This window comes from Orcinus orca, chromosome 19 (genome assembly GCF_937001465.1).
Source record: "Orcinus orca chromosome 19, mOrcOrc1.1, whole genome shotgun sequence".
In the NCBI taxonomy this organism is placed as follows: Eukaryota; Metazoa; Chordata; class Mammalia; order Artiodactyla; family Delphinidae; genus Orcinus; species Orcinus orca.
In genome coordinates, this window is record NC_064577.1 from 18,673,439 (window position 1) to 18,689,576 (window position 16,138).

Genomic DNA, 16,138 nt, shown 5'->3' on the forward strand with positions numbered 1-16,138 from the left:
TCCCTGTGTGGCAAAGTTTTCCATCCCGGTTGTCATACCAGTCCAATGTCCCACAGCTGCCAGGGAGGCACGCGCCTCCGCCCAGCCTCAAGGATGTGGCCTGGCCCTGCTTGGCCTCCCTGCCAAGGTGAGTGAAGAGCAGTGACCCGAGGCTGAGATCCAGGTCTTAATTAACGGCCCTGCCTCCAATTCGACGGATAAGTCACCTGGACCATTCGCTGCACCTCTCAGAGCTTCCATTTCCTCATTCAAATTCAAATTTAAAAATCACCCGCTGGAAGAGTTCTGACTGTCCCACAAACACAGACCCGTCACCTGCCAGCCCAGGACTCCAGTCCCTGGTGGACCATCTCTCCCCAACCGGCCAAGATGTATTTTTAGGGGCTAAAGGAAACCCCGTTTGCGTGTGTGACAGTACAGAAATGTTCTGTTTTGTTTGTAAACGCGACCCCGCGGTCAGTAGCATCTAACTCTGCTTAGGAGGTCAGAATGACCAACAGGAGATGAAAACCAGAGGCCAGCTGCCTTCCACCCAGCTCGCCCAATCTGAGCAAATAAAAATTTGATAAGCCGGAGAAGCGCCGGAATCCCAGAATAAGCACTGGCTATTTTGAGTAAGAAACAGTCACAATCCAGCCCCGGGTCTGAGGATGAGTTAACAGACCTGCTGATGGGCCGCCACCTTCCACAGGACTCTGGAAAGTGTGTGACACGCACACGGACAGTGCCCACAAAGTCCGCACGAACTGCCCACGCGGCCACGGGGGCGACCCCGGCTCCTCGGCCGCCCCCGCCCCGCCCCCGCCCGCGGGCCCGGGCGCCAGGTGAGCCGGCGGCGTTTCCCCGTCGCGGCGCGGGCACAGGTGAGTTCACCACCCCCGGCGCGCATTCCAGAGGCGGGACTCACGCCCGAGAACTTCGCCGTCCGCGCCCCTCGGCGCCCGCGGGCAGCGCGGCTCCGGCCCAGGGCGGTGGGGGAAGGGCGCCCGGCCGGGAGGGGGTGCGGCGACCCCCCGCCCGCCGCACCGACCTGCTTCGGGATCCTCGGGTCGCCCCGAGTGGTTGCCCATGCTCTGCGGCCTCGGGCAGCGGCCGACCGGCCGCCTCGGACGGCGTGTCCACCGCGCGGCAGCTCGCGCCGGCTCCGGCTGGCGAGGCGGCTACGTCCGGTGGGTCCGCTCCAGTCAAAGAAAGGGCCGGCGCCTCGAGTCCCCGCGACCGCCGGCCGCTCTGCGCCCGCTCATCTGCATACCGCCCGCCCACCTTATCTACATACCGCCCCCCACGCAGGCCGTCCACCTCGACTCGGGCTGCCCACCCCACGCGGCCCGCCCACCTCATCTACATACCGCCCGCCCACCTCATCTGCATATCTCTCTGGATCTTCCAAAGCTTCCCTCCCAGGCGGGGGAGGGACGCGCCCGCTGCCCGACTTCCGGCCTCTAGGGGCGGACGCTGAGAACTGCGGCTGGACCCTGCAGGCTGGAAAAACCCCACTGCGGGGACGCTGAGGCCAGGTGTCACGAGGAAGGAAGGCACAGTCCCGCGCGTGAGAAATCAGACCTTCGGGAAATCTGGGTTGCCATAAGACAGGCGCTTCGTAAGTATTTTTTGGGACTTAGTTCTTGGATGAATGAGTAGACGAATAAGCAAGTTTTGAGGCGGAGGCAGTGTAGACGACGCTTTAACAACATTCTCCACGATGAATACTGCCACTAATAATAAATATGCATGCCAGTCACAAGGACAAACTGCCCTCAGAAATGACTGCCTTATCGGGGACTTCCCTCGTGGCGCAGTGGTCAAGAAGCTGCCTACCAATGCAGGGGACACGGGTTTGAGCCCTGGACCGGGAAGATCCCACATGCTGCGGAGCAACTAATCCTGTGCGCCACAACTACTGAGGCTGTGCTCTAGAACCAGCGATCCACAACTACTGAAGCCTGTGCACCTAGAGCCTGTGCTCCGCAACAAGAGAAGCCATTGCAATGAGAAGCCGGTGCACCGCAACGAAGAGTAGCCCCCGCTGGCCGCAACTAGAGAAAGCCTGAGTGCAGCAACGAAGACCCAACGCCGCCAAAAATAAATAAATAAATAAAAGAAATGACTGCCTTATGTGAAAATGCTTAGAACTCACTAAATCTTGCAGTGAAAAGTATGTAATGGGGAAAAAAAATTATGAGCAGGAAGGCGGGTTCCATGTGCTGCATCACTTCAACACTGGCCAATTCTCAGCTCTCATTCAACATCTTAGGTCACCGCTGGTCACTCTCAACAACAGTTTATTCCCTTGGTTTCAGGGACACCACACTCTCCTAGTTTTCTGCCACTTCCCCGGTCCTCCTCTCTGTCCCCTTCATTGGTTTCTCCTCATCTCCTCTAGACCCCCAGCGCCCTAATGCCCAGTCACCTCCATCCAACTTACTCTTTGCCTTTAACTTGGCCATCACAGCCAAGCTGTGGCTTTTAGATCCCGCCTGTATATCTTCAGCCTGATTCTGCCCTCTGAACTCCAGACTCATCTATCCAACTACCTTCTTGACGCCTCCACTTTGATGTCCTAATAGGCATCTTCAGTTTAATGGGAACAAAACCAAATTCTAGATTTTCTTCCATCGATGTCTCACGTAGTCTCCTCCATCTCCATAAACGGAAGATATCAGGATCAATATGGTAAATGCCACCTCCTCAGCACTTCTCACCGCTTCCACTGCTACCACACCTGGTGCAGCCCACAGTCACCTCCCACCAGGATCACTGCAGCTGCCTCCTAACCTTCTTCTCCCTTCTTCTGCTCCTGACCTTCACGTAACAGAGTGATGCTTCTAAAACCCAGGTCAGATCATATCACACCCCCACTGACACGCTCTGATGGCTTTCTGTCTCACTCGGCAGAAAAGCCAAGCCCTAACAATGGCCTTCAAGGCCCTGAATTCCCTTCCCCTCCCTCTACCAGTGGACTCGCCCCCCCTCCACACACACACACCTGTCTTGCTACAGTAGCCTCCTCACTCTTCCCAGGTAAGCCACGTTGCTCCCACCCAAGGGACTTTGCACTTGCTGTTCCCTCTGCCGGGACGCTTTTCCCCACATTCCTACGTTACACAGACCATATGGTTCACTCACTCTCACTTCCGAGAGGCTCTCACTTCTCATTCATTCGATTAAGAGGGGCTTCTCTTGTCACATCATGTGAAATAGTCAATCAGACCCTCCACACATACACTTCCCTGGTTTGTGGACCTCTGTGACACTTTCCACCGTTTAGTCGACTGTATGTTTACTTGTTAACTGGTTTACTGTCTCTCCAGTAGAGTGCAAACATCATGAGAGCAGGGAATGAATGCATGAGTGAGTTTATAAGCTGTACTGTAAACACATCAGCTCTTACACGTTACTTCCTTTCAGTAGGAGTGCTGTGAGTTATTCTCCATCAAAACTAGTTTGTCAAAGACAAGAGCCATAGTTCTATTTCTATAAACTACAAAACCTGGCACAACCCAGAGCACATAGAAGCGGATGTATGAAGGAAAATAAATTGCATAGTATGACTTCAGAGCAGAAATGCATATGAGATCAAGCTCAACCCCCCTTTTTAAAAGGTGAAGAATGGACTTCCCTGGTGGCACAGTGGTTAAGAATCCACCTGCCAAAAAAAAAAAAAAAAGAATCCACCTGCCAGTGCAGGGGACACGAGTTCGAGCCCTGGTCTGGGAAGATCCCACATGCTGCAGAGCAACTAAGCCCGTGCACCACAAGTACTGAGCCCGTGCACCACAACTACTGAGCCTGCGCTCTAGAGCCCGCAAGCCACAACTACTGAAGCCACGTACCTAGAGCCCATGCTCCGCAACAAGAGAAACCACTGCAATGAGAAGCCCACGCACCGCAACAGAGAGTAGCCCCCACTTGCCGCAACTAGAGAAAGCCTGCGCACATCAATGAAGACCCAACGCAGCCAAACATAAATAAATAAATAAATAAATAAATAAATGGTGAAGAATAAGCCCAGAAAAGATGTTTGACTTCCCAAAATATGTATGGATCAATCGACAAAGGCTAAGTTTGTGAACACTGCCACAGTGACACCACTTCCACTTACAGAACAGTTACATACTTATCTGGAGCGTTTTGCAACTGATGAGTCATCTTCTTAATCCCATAAACTGTTATGCAGTTAACATGTATCTCGTCACGAAAACTTGACAAGATACCAACCCGAGATACATCCTGTACAACTACGACTCTCTTTCACAGTCGAAAATATTTAAGTCGAGTCCTGTGTGTATTTCACCTTCTTAACATTGTTCTAATCTTGCCTCTCTCTCATCTTTGCTGGCACTTGCTTAACTCAGGCTGTTAATTCGCACAAGGAGAAACTAGCACTAGCTTCCAACTCACTCGATGCTTCCCGTTTTGCGGCTGCCCAAATCCCTCCGCCATTCCACCCATCAAGGAGGCAAATGCGACCTTATCACACCTCTGCTTAAAAGCTCCCTGCCGCTCCCTTCTACCTTTAGCATAAAGTCCCCAGTTCTTGGTGTATCATCTTGCACCCCCTTACCCCTTACTCTACCCTCATCTTTCAAAAATACACACTCCCTTTATCTCCCAGTGACATGAAGCCAGTTGTGGTGCCCTGAAACATGCCCTACTGTCTCAGGTCCCTACGCTTTCATATCTGCTATATGTCCTCTGACTTGATACCCCACTGTAGCCTGGCTACCTGGCAAATGCCTACGCTTTCCTCTAAATTCCTGGGCAAGCATCACTCCCCCTGGGAGCCTGCCCATCCCAGCCAGAATCAAATACATACTCACTCCCTTATGGTATTTCTGTCCCTTGTAAATGCTTGTATTTTCCCACAGAATCACATTATTTAAACTATGCTTCTTTGTAAGACTGTGAACTCTTTGAGCGGCAGTGATGCTGTCTTAGTCATGTTTGCATCCATATCTCATAAAACTGAAGTAAATAATATATTTACCTACTCTATAATACAACGCTAACTTAAACAAACAAAATAGTTCTGGGATGGTCACTTGAACTTCTGAAGGATTCTTTGCTCTCCGGAGACATCCTATGTTATTGAAATGAAAAGACTAAATATTATAAAGACATCAAGTCTGCCCAAATAATTAATCTATAATTTTAACAAAATTCAAATTAATCATGAACTTGATGTATTTACTCCAAGATTCACCTGGAGGAATAAAGGCATCAGAAAGTCTAAGAAACTCTGGAAGAGGAAGAAAAAGAGAAGAGATTTGCCTTATTAGAGATGAACACATGCCATAAAATTACATCAGAAAACCAGTGTGGTTACAACAGAATGGAAATTCCCCAAAAAACAGATTTAAAAGAATTGAACAGGACTTCCCTGGTGGCTCAGTGGTTAAGAATCTGCCTGCCAACACAGGGGACACGGGTTCGAGCCCTGGTCGGGGAGGATCCCACATGCCGCGGAGCAACTAAGCCCATGCACCACAACTACTGAGCCTGCACTCTTCTAGAGCCCGCAGGCCACAACTACTGAGCCTGCGTGCCACAACTACTGAAGCCCTCGCGCCTACAGCCCGTGCTCCACAACAAGAGAAGGCACCGCAATGAGAAGCCTGCGCACCGCAACGAAGAGTAGCCCCCGCTCGCCGCAACTACAGAAAGCCAGTGCGCAGCAACAAAGACAAAACGCAGCCAAATAAATAAAATAAATATATAAATAAATAAATTTATAAAAAAATTAAAGAATTGAACATAAAGTAGCACTTCAAATTAAGTGACAGCCATATATCCCTCTTTATGCCAACAATAAGTTCAATTCAGTATAAATTTAAGTGTAAAATATGAACATATAAAAGTCTTGAAGTAAACACGGATGAATGTTTTATAATATTGAAAGGGAAAAAGTCTTTTTTTATTGTCCGACTTTTCACTGTGAACATTTTCAGATTCACAGGAAAGTGTGCCCAGAACACCACAATGAACCCCTTCTATATCCATCACCTACATTTACCAATTGTAAACATTTTACCGCATAAACATTCTACCACATTTGGCCTTTATCTCGACCCCTCTCCATTTTCCTTCTCATTGACCCATTTGAAAGTATGTTGCCAACCACATGACATCACAACACTTCACCCCCAAATACTTCCAGCAGGATCTCCTAAACTCTCCTACAACACCATGATCACACCTACGAAAAATAATATTCTCAAAATATTACACGGTACACAGTTCATATTAAAATTTCCCCAGTTGCCTCCAAGAAATTTTTTTTCCAAAAACATCATGAGCCAATCAATGTTAAATACTGTTTAAGGAAGACACATCCTGAAATAACCTTCATCAATGATAGTTTTATTTATTTATTTGGCCACGCAGCTTGTGGGATCTTATTTCCCCTACCAGGGATCGAACCCAGGCCCTCTGCAGTGAGAGCAGCGAGTCCTAACCACTGGACCACCAGTGACAGTGATAATCCATCAGTGACAGCTTTAGATGCTGATGGCGGTAACCTGATAAAACCATTTTAAAAGGAGATAGAGAAATTTGATACACTCCTAGTAATTATTCCTGAGGGCACGACCTCACAATTTTAAGTATCAGCCATCACTGAAAACAAATCTTTTAAAGAGAACTTTGAAAGCAGGACAGCGAGAAGTCAAGTTGTGGCAATAACACGAACTGGGCAAACAAACGCTGACCGTCCAGTGTTGGAATAGGATAATATTTCCAGTGGAAGCAGTTTGTCCGGAGCCACAGGTGGAGGTACAGCTGACATGCTCCAGAACCAGAACCGGTGCTGAATGACCTCAAAAATGCTCTAGGGACGTCAAAGGCACCTATGATGCTTGTTTTAAAAGAGCAACAGGGCTTCCCTGGTGGCGCAGTGGGTGAGAGTCCGCGTGCCGATGCAGGGGACACGGGTTCGTGCCCCGGTCCGGGAAGATCCCACATGCCGCGGAGCGGCTGGGCCCGTGAGCCATGGCCGCGGAGCCTGCGCGTCCGGAGCCTGTGCTCCGCGGCGGGAGAGTCCACAACAGTGAGGGGCCTGCGTACCGCAAAAAAAAAAAAAAAAAAAGATACGCTGCGTTTGTCTTTCTGCTCAGACCTCCCCGCGCCCTGCCCTGTACTGCTCTTTGCTGCCTCTTCCTTCTCTGCTGCTTCCAGTGAACTGTGCGCTGGACCTGCCGGCAGCACCCTCAGGAAGCAAGCCAGTCCCAAGCGTGGCTGAGGCCTCTCTCTCCCCTTTATCTCATCTTCTTCAAAGCCAGTATCTTTCTAGCCTTTATTCCTGGCATTGAGGCACCCCCAGGCTTCAGTCCTGCTAATTGATTTGGAGTGATGACGGGGCTCTTTTTAGTTCAGAAATAATTGAGTCTTGAAGGCTCATCCGTTTATCTCCTTTTACTTATTAAAAAAAGCCCCAGGGCTTCCCTGGTGGCACAGTGGTTGAGAGTCCGCCTGCCGATGCAGGGGACACGGGTTCATGCCCCGGTCTGGGAAGATCCCACATGCCACGGAGCGGCTAGGCCTGTGAGCCATGGCCGCTGAGCCTGCGCGTCCGGAGCCTGTGCTCTGCAACGGGAGAGGCCACAACAGTGAGAGGCCCGCGTACCGCAAAAAAAAAAAAAAACTTTTAAAAAATTTTAAAAAATTAAAAATTAAAAAATTTTTTTAAAACCCAGCTTTATCGAAGTGTAATTTACATATCACTAAATTCACCCATTTAAGATGTGCAAGCCAAAGAGTTTTAGTCAGTTTACCAAGTTACAACCATCCACCACGACGGAGCTTTAGAACATTTCTGTCACACCGAAAAGATGCCTTCTGTTGATTCCAGTCAATTCCTGTTTCACGCCAGCTCCAGGCAACCACAAATCTGCTTTCTGTCCCTACAGATGCGCCCTCGACGTTTCCTGCCACCTTTTGTCGTTGGAGTGTTTTTCAGACCAATATATGTGCTGTTTGCCTGAGGAAATTTTCTTCTGATTCAGTTACTAGACTTCTTCTGTTACCCTCTCTTTGACTCTTTCTCCCAGCGTTTAAGTTTCTCTTGGTTTTCTTTGTGTGAACCTCGTTGGCCTTTGACTTATTAGGAAAGTTGAGGTTTCCCCCCTCCTTTAGAAGATGGAAAACTTGGAGAGTGTCATGTACAACACAGGTGCTGAATATTATTGATTGAATAAAGCAGCCTAAGCCCCATGCTCCTGGGACTTCCAGAAATCATTGAGGGGAACACGACCCCCTTTGTGCTCCTAGACTTGGAAGCTTAGGGAAAAACTCACGTTACACCCCTAGGCTTGTCTTTCGCATATAATGTGAACTTCAGAATCTGAAGGCCAGTGATGAGTTTTTATTATTCATACGAAGCTCCAAGGGAAGGTGATGGGTAGATAATAAGGCTCTTGTAGGCTCCGGGGGTGGTCTGGGCGAGGTCACCTAATGAGTCAGTGGCTGAGACAAGGACAGACAATGGGCATTTTTATTGTACCGGGGTCTATAGTGGTAATGACCATTATCTCAATCTGCCTTCCTTTACCCTCTAGCGATGTCATTTATATTTAAGTTAAGCCCTGTTGGAGATTTAAAAAATGTGTTTTCTCTAATTCAGGAAGGGTTCTGCAAGATTTTCTCCCATAGTTTACAGTTACTTATTACAAGAAACTATTTGCTTTTCTGAATCCCGAAAGAGTCACTTCTCTTTGAAGATTCCGGGGCCAGCTTCTCCTGAAGTCAGAGTGGTAGAGAAAGAAAGAACAAGTGCTTCGCAGGCAACAGGCCTGAATTGAACTCTGGCTCCTTCCTTTTTATCTCTATGTCATTGGGCAAGATAGCGAATCTCTCTGAACCTGAGTCCCTTATGGAGAAAAAGGAGAGCTACCAGGTCAGATCATATCTGACTCAGCTGGACTTCAACACTGAGGAAGCGTGCCATGTTGTATTAACAGAACAGAAGGTAGGTGACTCAGAGCAGGTTTACCTTGGGGACACAGTGATGTCGTGGGAGAACCAGTTCTCTCTGTCTTTCTCATCTATCCTCCTGGCCACCTCCCTTCGCCGTCTTGGTGGGGATGGCCGCTGTAGTGCTGGTGACTGCAAGCAGGGAGGACAAAGCCCCATGGAAGAAGAGAGCATGCTTCCAGTGTGTCCCCTTAAGGGCAAGAAAGCGTTCCCGGACTCTCCCACCAGACCTCCCTCAGTCACTAGCAAGGAAAATGGAATCACCACGATTGGCTTCGACCGTGTAATTAAGATTCATTCCAGAGCTAAGAACAGTGTGACCTTCTATCAGCATCGTGTTCCGTGGAGTTCATTAGCAAAGAAGAAGGAAATGGCTGATGGACAGGTGATCCCCGGTGACTGTTATTCCTGTTTTGTGGTGTTACTTTAAGCCCGAGGCAGTTATTTGGATCATGATTTTTGTTAAAGGAATAGCCTTTGTTTTTTAAAGAGGTTTCAGGTTTATAAAAAAAATGAGTGGCAAGTATAGAAAGTTCCCATATACCCCCCCCGCACCCCCCTCTGTTTCCCCCTTTATTAATAGCCTGCGCTGTGGGGTACCTTTGTTACAGTCGATAAGCCAATATAGATCCGTGTTTTTTTTTTCATTTTTTTTATTGACGTATAGCTGATTTACAATGTTGTAGATCCGTTATTGTTAACGAGACTCCACAGTTTATATTGGAGTTCACTCTTCGGGTTGGTTATACATTCTGTGGGTTTGGACAAATGTATAATGACATGTATCCATCACTGGAGAGTCACACAGAATAGACTCACTGCCTTAAAAGTACCCTGTGATCCACCTAGTCTTCCCCCCACCTTTCTTCCTCCAAACCTCGGCAACCACCGATAGTCCTCCTGCCCCCGTGGTTTTGCCTTCTCCAGAGTGTCGTATGGTTGGAATCGTACAGGATGCAGCCTTTGCGGACGGGCTTCTTTCACTCTGGAATCTGCATTTAAGGTTCTCCAGCTCATTTCTTTTTTTTTTTTTTTTTATGCGGTACACGGGCCCCTCACCGTTGTGCCCTCTCCCGCTGCGGAGCACAGGCTCCGGACGCGCAGGCTCGGCGGCCATGGCTCACGGGCCCAGCCGCTCCGCGGCATGCGGGATCTTCCCGGACCGGGGCACGAACCCGCGTCCCCTGCATCGGCAGGCGGACTCCCAACCACTGTGCCACCAGGGAAGCCCAAACGCAGCGTATCTTTAAAAGGGGAAAAGCTCATCCTGTTGTGGGATCGAAAAAGTCTTCACGGAGGAGGTGATGCTTACCAGTTGGTCCTCCCTCCTGTGGTGAACAGCACTGCTGTCAAGGTCCAGAGTGGCAGGAGGGGCCAGCAGGAGAGGTGCCGGGCCTGGACGTGTATCCTGGAGGAGCATTGCCGGGTCTGTGCTCACCAGGGCGAACAAAGGCTTGATTGTTGGAAAGTCTTGAGTGTATTTGGAGAACCAGCCCCCCTGTGGCCCAGGACTGGAGCTCAAGGCACAAACAGGGTTGGGCCGAGGCTGCTGCGGGATCGCGCTGGATCCAGGCAGGAGCTTTGCCCCTGGTCTCCCACGGGAGAGCCGCAGGTGTCTGAGGAGAAGGCTGAGCCATCCAACGCTGTGGTTCAGGATGAGGGCCCTGCTGATGCAAAGCCTGCTGTTCATCCGCCCCTTCCTAGCATTTTACACATAACCAGCTCACCAAGATAACCAAGGTGCCCATTTGAACAGGACACATTGACCAATGTCCTGGGCAGGACGAGCACAGTTGGCTGGCAGGCCCCACCTGGAACAGCCGTGCACTTCAGCCCCCTCCACATGGGTTGTCTGCATACTGAGAATAGGTCTATTTGTTCCAACCCTATTTACACTAATTGTACCACTGATTTTATTTACGTAACTTAATTATTATGTAAACCAATGAAATAGCGCAGAGAGAGAGAGAGAGATTGTTTCCTCAAAAGCCACTCTGGGGCTTCCCTGGTGGCGCATTGGTTGAGATTCCGCCTGCCGATGCAGGGGACACGGGTTCATGCCTGGGTCCGGGAAGATCCCACATGCCGCAGAGCGGCTGGGCCCGTGAGCCATGGCCGCTGAGCCTGCGCGTCCGGAGCCTGTGCTCCCCAACGGGAGAGGCCACAACAGTGAGAGGCCCACGTACCACAAAAAAAAAAAAGCCACTCTGAATGGTTTGAAAAGACTGGATGAAAGTGAGCTGTTAAAATAGGGGATGGGGGAGGGATAAATTAGGAGCTGGGGATTAGCAGATACAAACTACTATATATAAAAGAGGTAAATAAGGTCCTACTGTATAGCACAGGGAACTATATCCAACACCTTGTAATAAACCATAATGGAAAAGAATCTGAAAACACATATTACATATAAATATAAATATATATATATATAAAACTGAATTATTTTGCTGTACACCTGAAACTAACACAACATTGTAAATCAACTATACTTCAATTTAAAAAATGCCCAAAGTAGCTCTAAATGATGAGGGGACCAGTAGCAAACACGTGAAAGGAGTCTGCAGGCAGTCTTCTTCGGAAGCACCTAAGTTCTCGCTCCTGTTTAAAGCTGGAAATCATGGAAGGTGTGTCACAGGTGTGGCAAGATGCCAAAGGGTTCCCACCGACATGTGCGCTCCAAGAAAATACCTTGGCTCTGTAGCTGGACATCAGTGAATGAAAGCACTTGAACATTTTAGGTGAAAATAAAATGTTTAAAGTATATCTTTCATTTTTTAGGATTCCCCAATTTAACCAACTTTGTCAATGAACTGACCCAAACTGGTCCCAGTCTCTCAGGACAAGAGGGTGGGGCAAACATTACCAGCAGCCCGACTTCAACCAGGAAGCCTCTGTGCCTTAGGTGAGAGACGCTGTGCCAGGTGGGGTCAGGGGAACCCAGAGGAAATGAAAAGAAGTGGGTAGACGTGGTGACAAAGAAAATCACACGCTGAAGGAAAGGAGGCTGATGGATAACAGGAGAGCTGATCTGGGTGTCAGGAGAGCGCTGCAGTCGGCAGGAGTCAGATGCTAGAGGAAGCAGGGAAGCAAGTGCAGTAAGAGGGGTGGGCATCACTCCCACAGATCCCACACGAACGCAGTGTAAGACCCAGGAGAGCCGGGGCTTCCCTTGTCTCGCTCGTGGCTGCGTCCCCGGCACCCGGGAAGATGCCTGGAACTCAGCGGACACATTTGTTGAAGGAACGAAGGGACAGACACAACACGTGCAGAACATCCACGAGACGCCGTGGGCAGCTGGAGGCATGTTTCCGGAAGGCAGATGCAAGTTGGGGCAGAGATGCAGGTTTGGAGTCATCAGGTACCTGGTGGTCCGAGGGGCTGGAGCAGTGTCTCCCACATGGAAGGAGACAAGAGGAGGAGGTCTCTGAGCTTCACAGCAACCCCTCGAGGGCTGGGAAGGATGTTAGTGAGGATCTGCTCCCATCGCCCTCCAACATCTCCAGCAAGGAGTTTAGCGCAGAATGAAACCTCCCCACCGATAACCGGGAGCTCTTGGTTTCCTGGGGCAGCACGCTTCCCTGCACTTCTGTGGCTGCTAGAACATTCTTCCACATACTCAGTCAAAACCTGGCCCTAATTTTACTGCTTGGAACCAAAAAGGAGAACTCTAACTTTGACTGAAAAAGGAATTGTTGACAAAGTGCAAGGAAGAAAAAAGCACATCATCTTAGGAAAGCAGAGCTGGAAGAGCCTGGTCAGGATGCCCCAGAGTCCAAAGCAGGTGGATTTTACTGAATTGTCACCATTCCTAACTCGGAGATCCTGTTATGGAGGATGGTTTGAGAGGAAAAGCAGGTTTTATGGAGATATCTACATTTTAGGCTCTGTTCTTGGTTCCTGACAAAGGCCATTGCCTTTTGTGGTCCCCACTTGCTGAGATGGGTGGGGTTAACTTCGTCTTACAGGTAACGAAACACGTGATGCTTCTCCAAATGGGAGAGTCTCCTCCCACAGTGAGTAACGATGGGAGAAAGGGGTGATCCCTAAGCAATCAGGGTGACGGTGACGCGGGCAAAGTCGAGGACTTGCGTAAAACTGAAGGACAGGACGCAGAGCCTTGCCTGACTATGAGGTTGGCAGAAACCTGTAAGAAAATGGTCTGGAAAGCTAATCCTGGAAAGGAGCTGAGGTTTGCTGAAAACAATTAAGGGCAAAAGCTCTGCCCCTTCTCCTGTCTTCCCACACACACGTGCCCCCCAAAATGGTTTTGCCCTGCGGAGGGCAGACCAAACCTTAGAGGAAACTCAAGCCCAAGAAAACCACCTAAGGAGCATAAATTTCCTGGCCCAGGGAAATGATGACCCCAGAAGCGGAGATAACTTTGAACAAGGTCATGAACGGCTCTCATAAGCACAGAGAGATGAGGGGCAGGCTGGAGAGGAGTGAAGCACACCGCACACGTGGGAGGGTGCAGACTGGGTTCCGGGGCTCACCGCGCGGAACGTGTGACCGTTCCCGCCACCGTCCGTGCACAGAGAGGGAAGAGGACGCACACCTGCTTCTGCACATACTGGGAATCTCTAGAAGGATAGCGGAGGGCCAGTGCTGAACGAGGCAGTGCTGAACGAGGCAGACGGGGGTGGCAGCAAAGCTTCTCACTGTACCCTTTACATTGTGAGCCATATGATTCTATGACCGATTCAAAAAATGAATATGATTTAAAAATTTTACCTGACCAAAGACTAGAGTTTGATAGAACAGATTTTTAAAGGAATGGTTTGCAAGGGCCCAAAAGGAGCCCCAGGGGTGGCCGGGAGCCAGGATGGGTTAACTCGGAAAACGCACTGAGAACGAGGCAAACGGCAGAAGGACCCTTCCTACCTGCTTTCATTTGAAAGCCCACAGGCGCGGCTACTCTAAGAGCGGGACTGGCAGCGTTGCTGGGGGATCCTTTTGCTTCAGGCCACACAGCTGGGGCATGGCGGGAAGGGAAGAACAAAGCCGCATCTGTGCCCGCCTCTGCCACTTTTCTTCCAGCCTTCCTGCTGCTCCACTGCTGTCTGCAAGCCTTCCTTTCGGACCCTCCGCCATCAACCCCACACACAGTTCCTGACTTTAATACTCTGCACTTAGATTATCAAATATATGTTGATTTCATTTATTATCAATCTCTTGCGTTCGGGTTCCGAAACGAATTCCCGCAGCATAAAGCCACCTCGGCTGGGCTGTCTTTTGGAATTGATCAAATGAGGATAAATATCCCCTCCAAGAGCATTTAAGAAAACCTGAGCAAGGTTCAGTTGAGGGAGGGGGACGGCACGTATCCGCAGGACACACTTCTACTCTATCTGTACTGTAATTTGCTTAGGAAAAACGCTTTCCTCAGTATTCACCTAATTTTTGATGCGGAAATCAATATGCGAAGAAATAAAATTCGACGGCAAGCTTAATCATCCAGACAAACTTTCAGGAAGAGAGAACAGAGCACTGAGAATCTACTGTGCGTCGGCCGCCAGGAAAGGCAGCACGAGGGAGCAGGTCTGGTCATGTTTTCCAGAGGGCGATGTGAATGTTTCAGAAGGTCATGGCCAAGTTCAGGGCCTGGAACTTGAATGTTCCATGAATTCAGTGGAAAGACCTCCGGCTTACCTTCCATCCAACGTGACGGTTACCCAGAACCAGAAAAGCAGAACTTTCTTCTGGAACATAAAACTCATTCCACAGTGGGACTCACCGTTTCCTTCCCTTTTCTCCGCTTCCATAAAGAAGCCTGGGGCACGGGCGCCAGGCCACGTGGTTCTCACCAGCTCACGCTCACTCAAGGAGCAACACCCACGATCGTCCCTCCTAGAAGAACGAATCATTCCATCCCTCCGTCCAGAAGCTGACCCTATTAAAGGCCATTAGTCACCATGCTCTCCCGGGAAGGGCAGTTGCAGTGGGAAATGTCCTCGACCTCCACCCACTGTACTGCAGTCATACTGCCCCTGCCACGCGTACTCACAAGGCATCCTCGACACTTCAGCTAGCAGACCCCAGCTGTCAACACAAACACGTATCATCAGTAGTATCACAGCTCCCTCCCTGAAGTTTACTGCTGTAATGTCACTCTGGCACGTAACCCAATATGCCCACCTGGTTTAAATTCACCGAAATCTAACAGTCATGCTGTGTTTCTGACTAAATACTGCAGAGAGAGAGAGAGTCAATGTATGAATTGTTTCAAAGAATAATAAAGGAGAGAACTGTTACCTAGGGGTGCTAGTGAGGTGTTCAGACATGTAAGTTTTGCTTTATGAGATGCCTTTGCCGACTTTAGAAAACCGGTCCCTCGCTCCCCTCAGATGCCCTAAAGGAGAGTTGATTTTTGTACGTTTCAGTCCCAGGACGGTGGTGTGTTTCATCAGCAGCTGCCTTCTTCTCATCTTATCATGAATCAGGTTTCCCTCTCCCCTCTGGCTTCCAGAAGCCCCTCACCAAACTAGCAACCATGCACTTTCCTTCCAGCGTTTGCTTTTTCTATTTCCGCCCCCCCACATTTTTATCTTTTTATTTTCTTGCACTTATCTCTGTAAGACTTCTTAAATCCTTTCATACAACAAAGGGTATAAATCAAAACATTAAAAATTCCACTCTCCCTTGTCTTAACGGGTGGTTCACAAAACGCTCTCCCAACCATCCACATTTTTAAAAAGTAAATCTAAAAAAAAAAAAAAAAAACCTAAAAAAATAATAGTAATTAAAAAAAAAAGTACATCTAGCTGGTGAATACATTGACGGTCAGCTGGTCCACTTTCCACCTTCCGTTCGTGATAAACGTTGCAATAGAGGGGAATTCCTCAGAAAAAAAAAAAAAATCTTACAAAAATTAGGATAGAAGGGAAATTCCTCAGCTTGATAAAAAGCATGTACAAAAAACCAAAAGCTAACATTATACTTAATGGTAGAAGATTGAATGCCTTCCCCCTAGGGTTATGAACAAGGCAAGTATGTCCACTCTCAGCACTTTTATTCAACACAGTGTTGCAATTTCTAGACAGTGTAACAAGGCAAGAAAGGGAAATAAACGGTATACAGGTCAGAAATGAAGAATTAAAACTGCTCCTACTTGTAGATGACATGATTGCCTACATAGAAAATCCCAAGGAATCTAAAGGAAAAAAAATCT

At 48.9% G+C, this 16,138-nt stretch overlaps 1 protein-coding gene across 5 annotated transcripts in view; it reads right to left on the reverse strand.

Moving 5' to 3' along the window:
• Positions 1–16,138, reverse strand: part of SPECC1 (sperm antigen with calponin homology and coiled-coil domains 1) — a 245,347-nt gene that overhangs the window by 133,027 nt on the left and 96,182 nt on the right. The window contains exon 1 of one of the 5 annotated variants that reach the window (XM_033422808.2): positions 1,031–1,229. The exons of the other annotated variants lie outside the window; for them this stretch is intronic. Within the exon in view, the coding sequence (XP_033278699.2) occupies positions 1,031–1,070 (40 nt within the window). The 5' untranslated portion in view covers positions 1,071–1,229. Of the gene's footprint in view, positions 1–1,030; positions 1,230–16,138 lie in introns of those variants that run through there. 5 annotated transcript variants of the gene reach the window in all.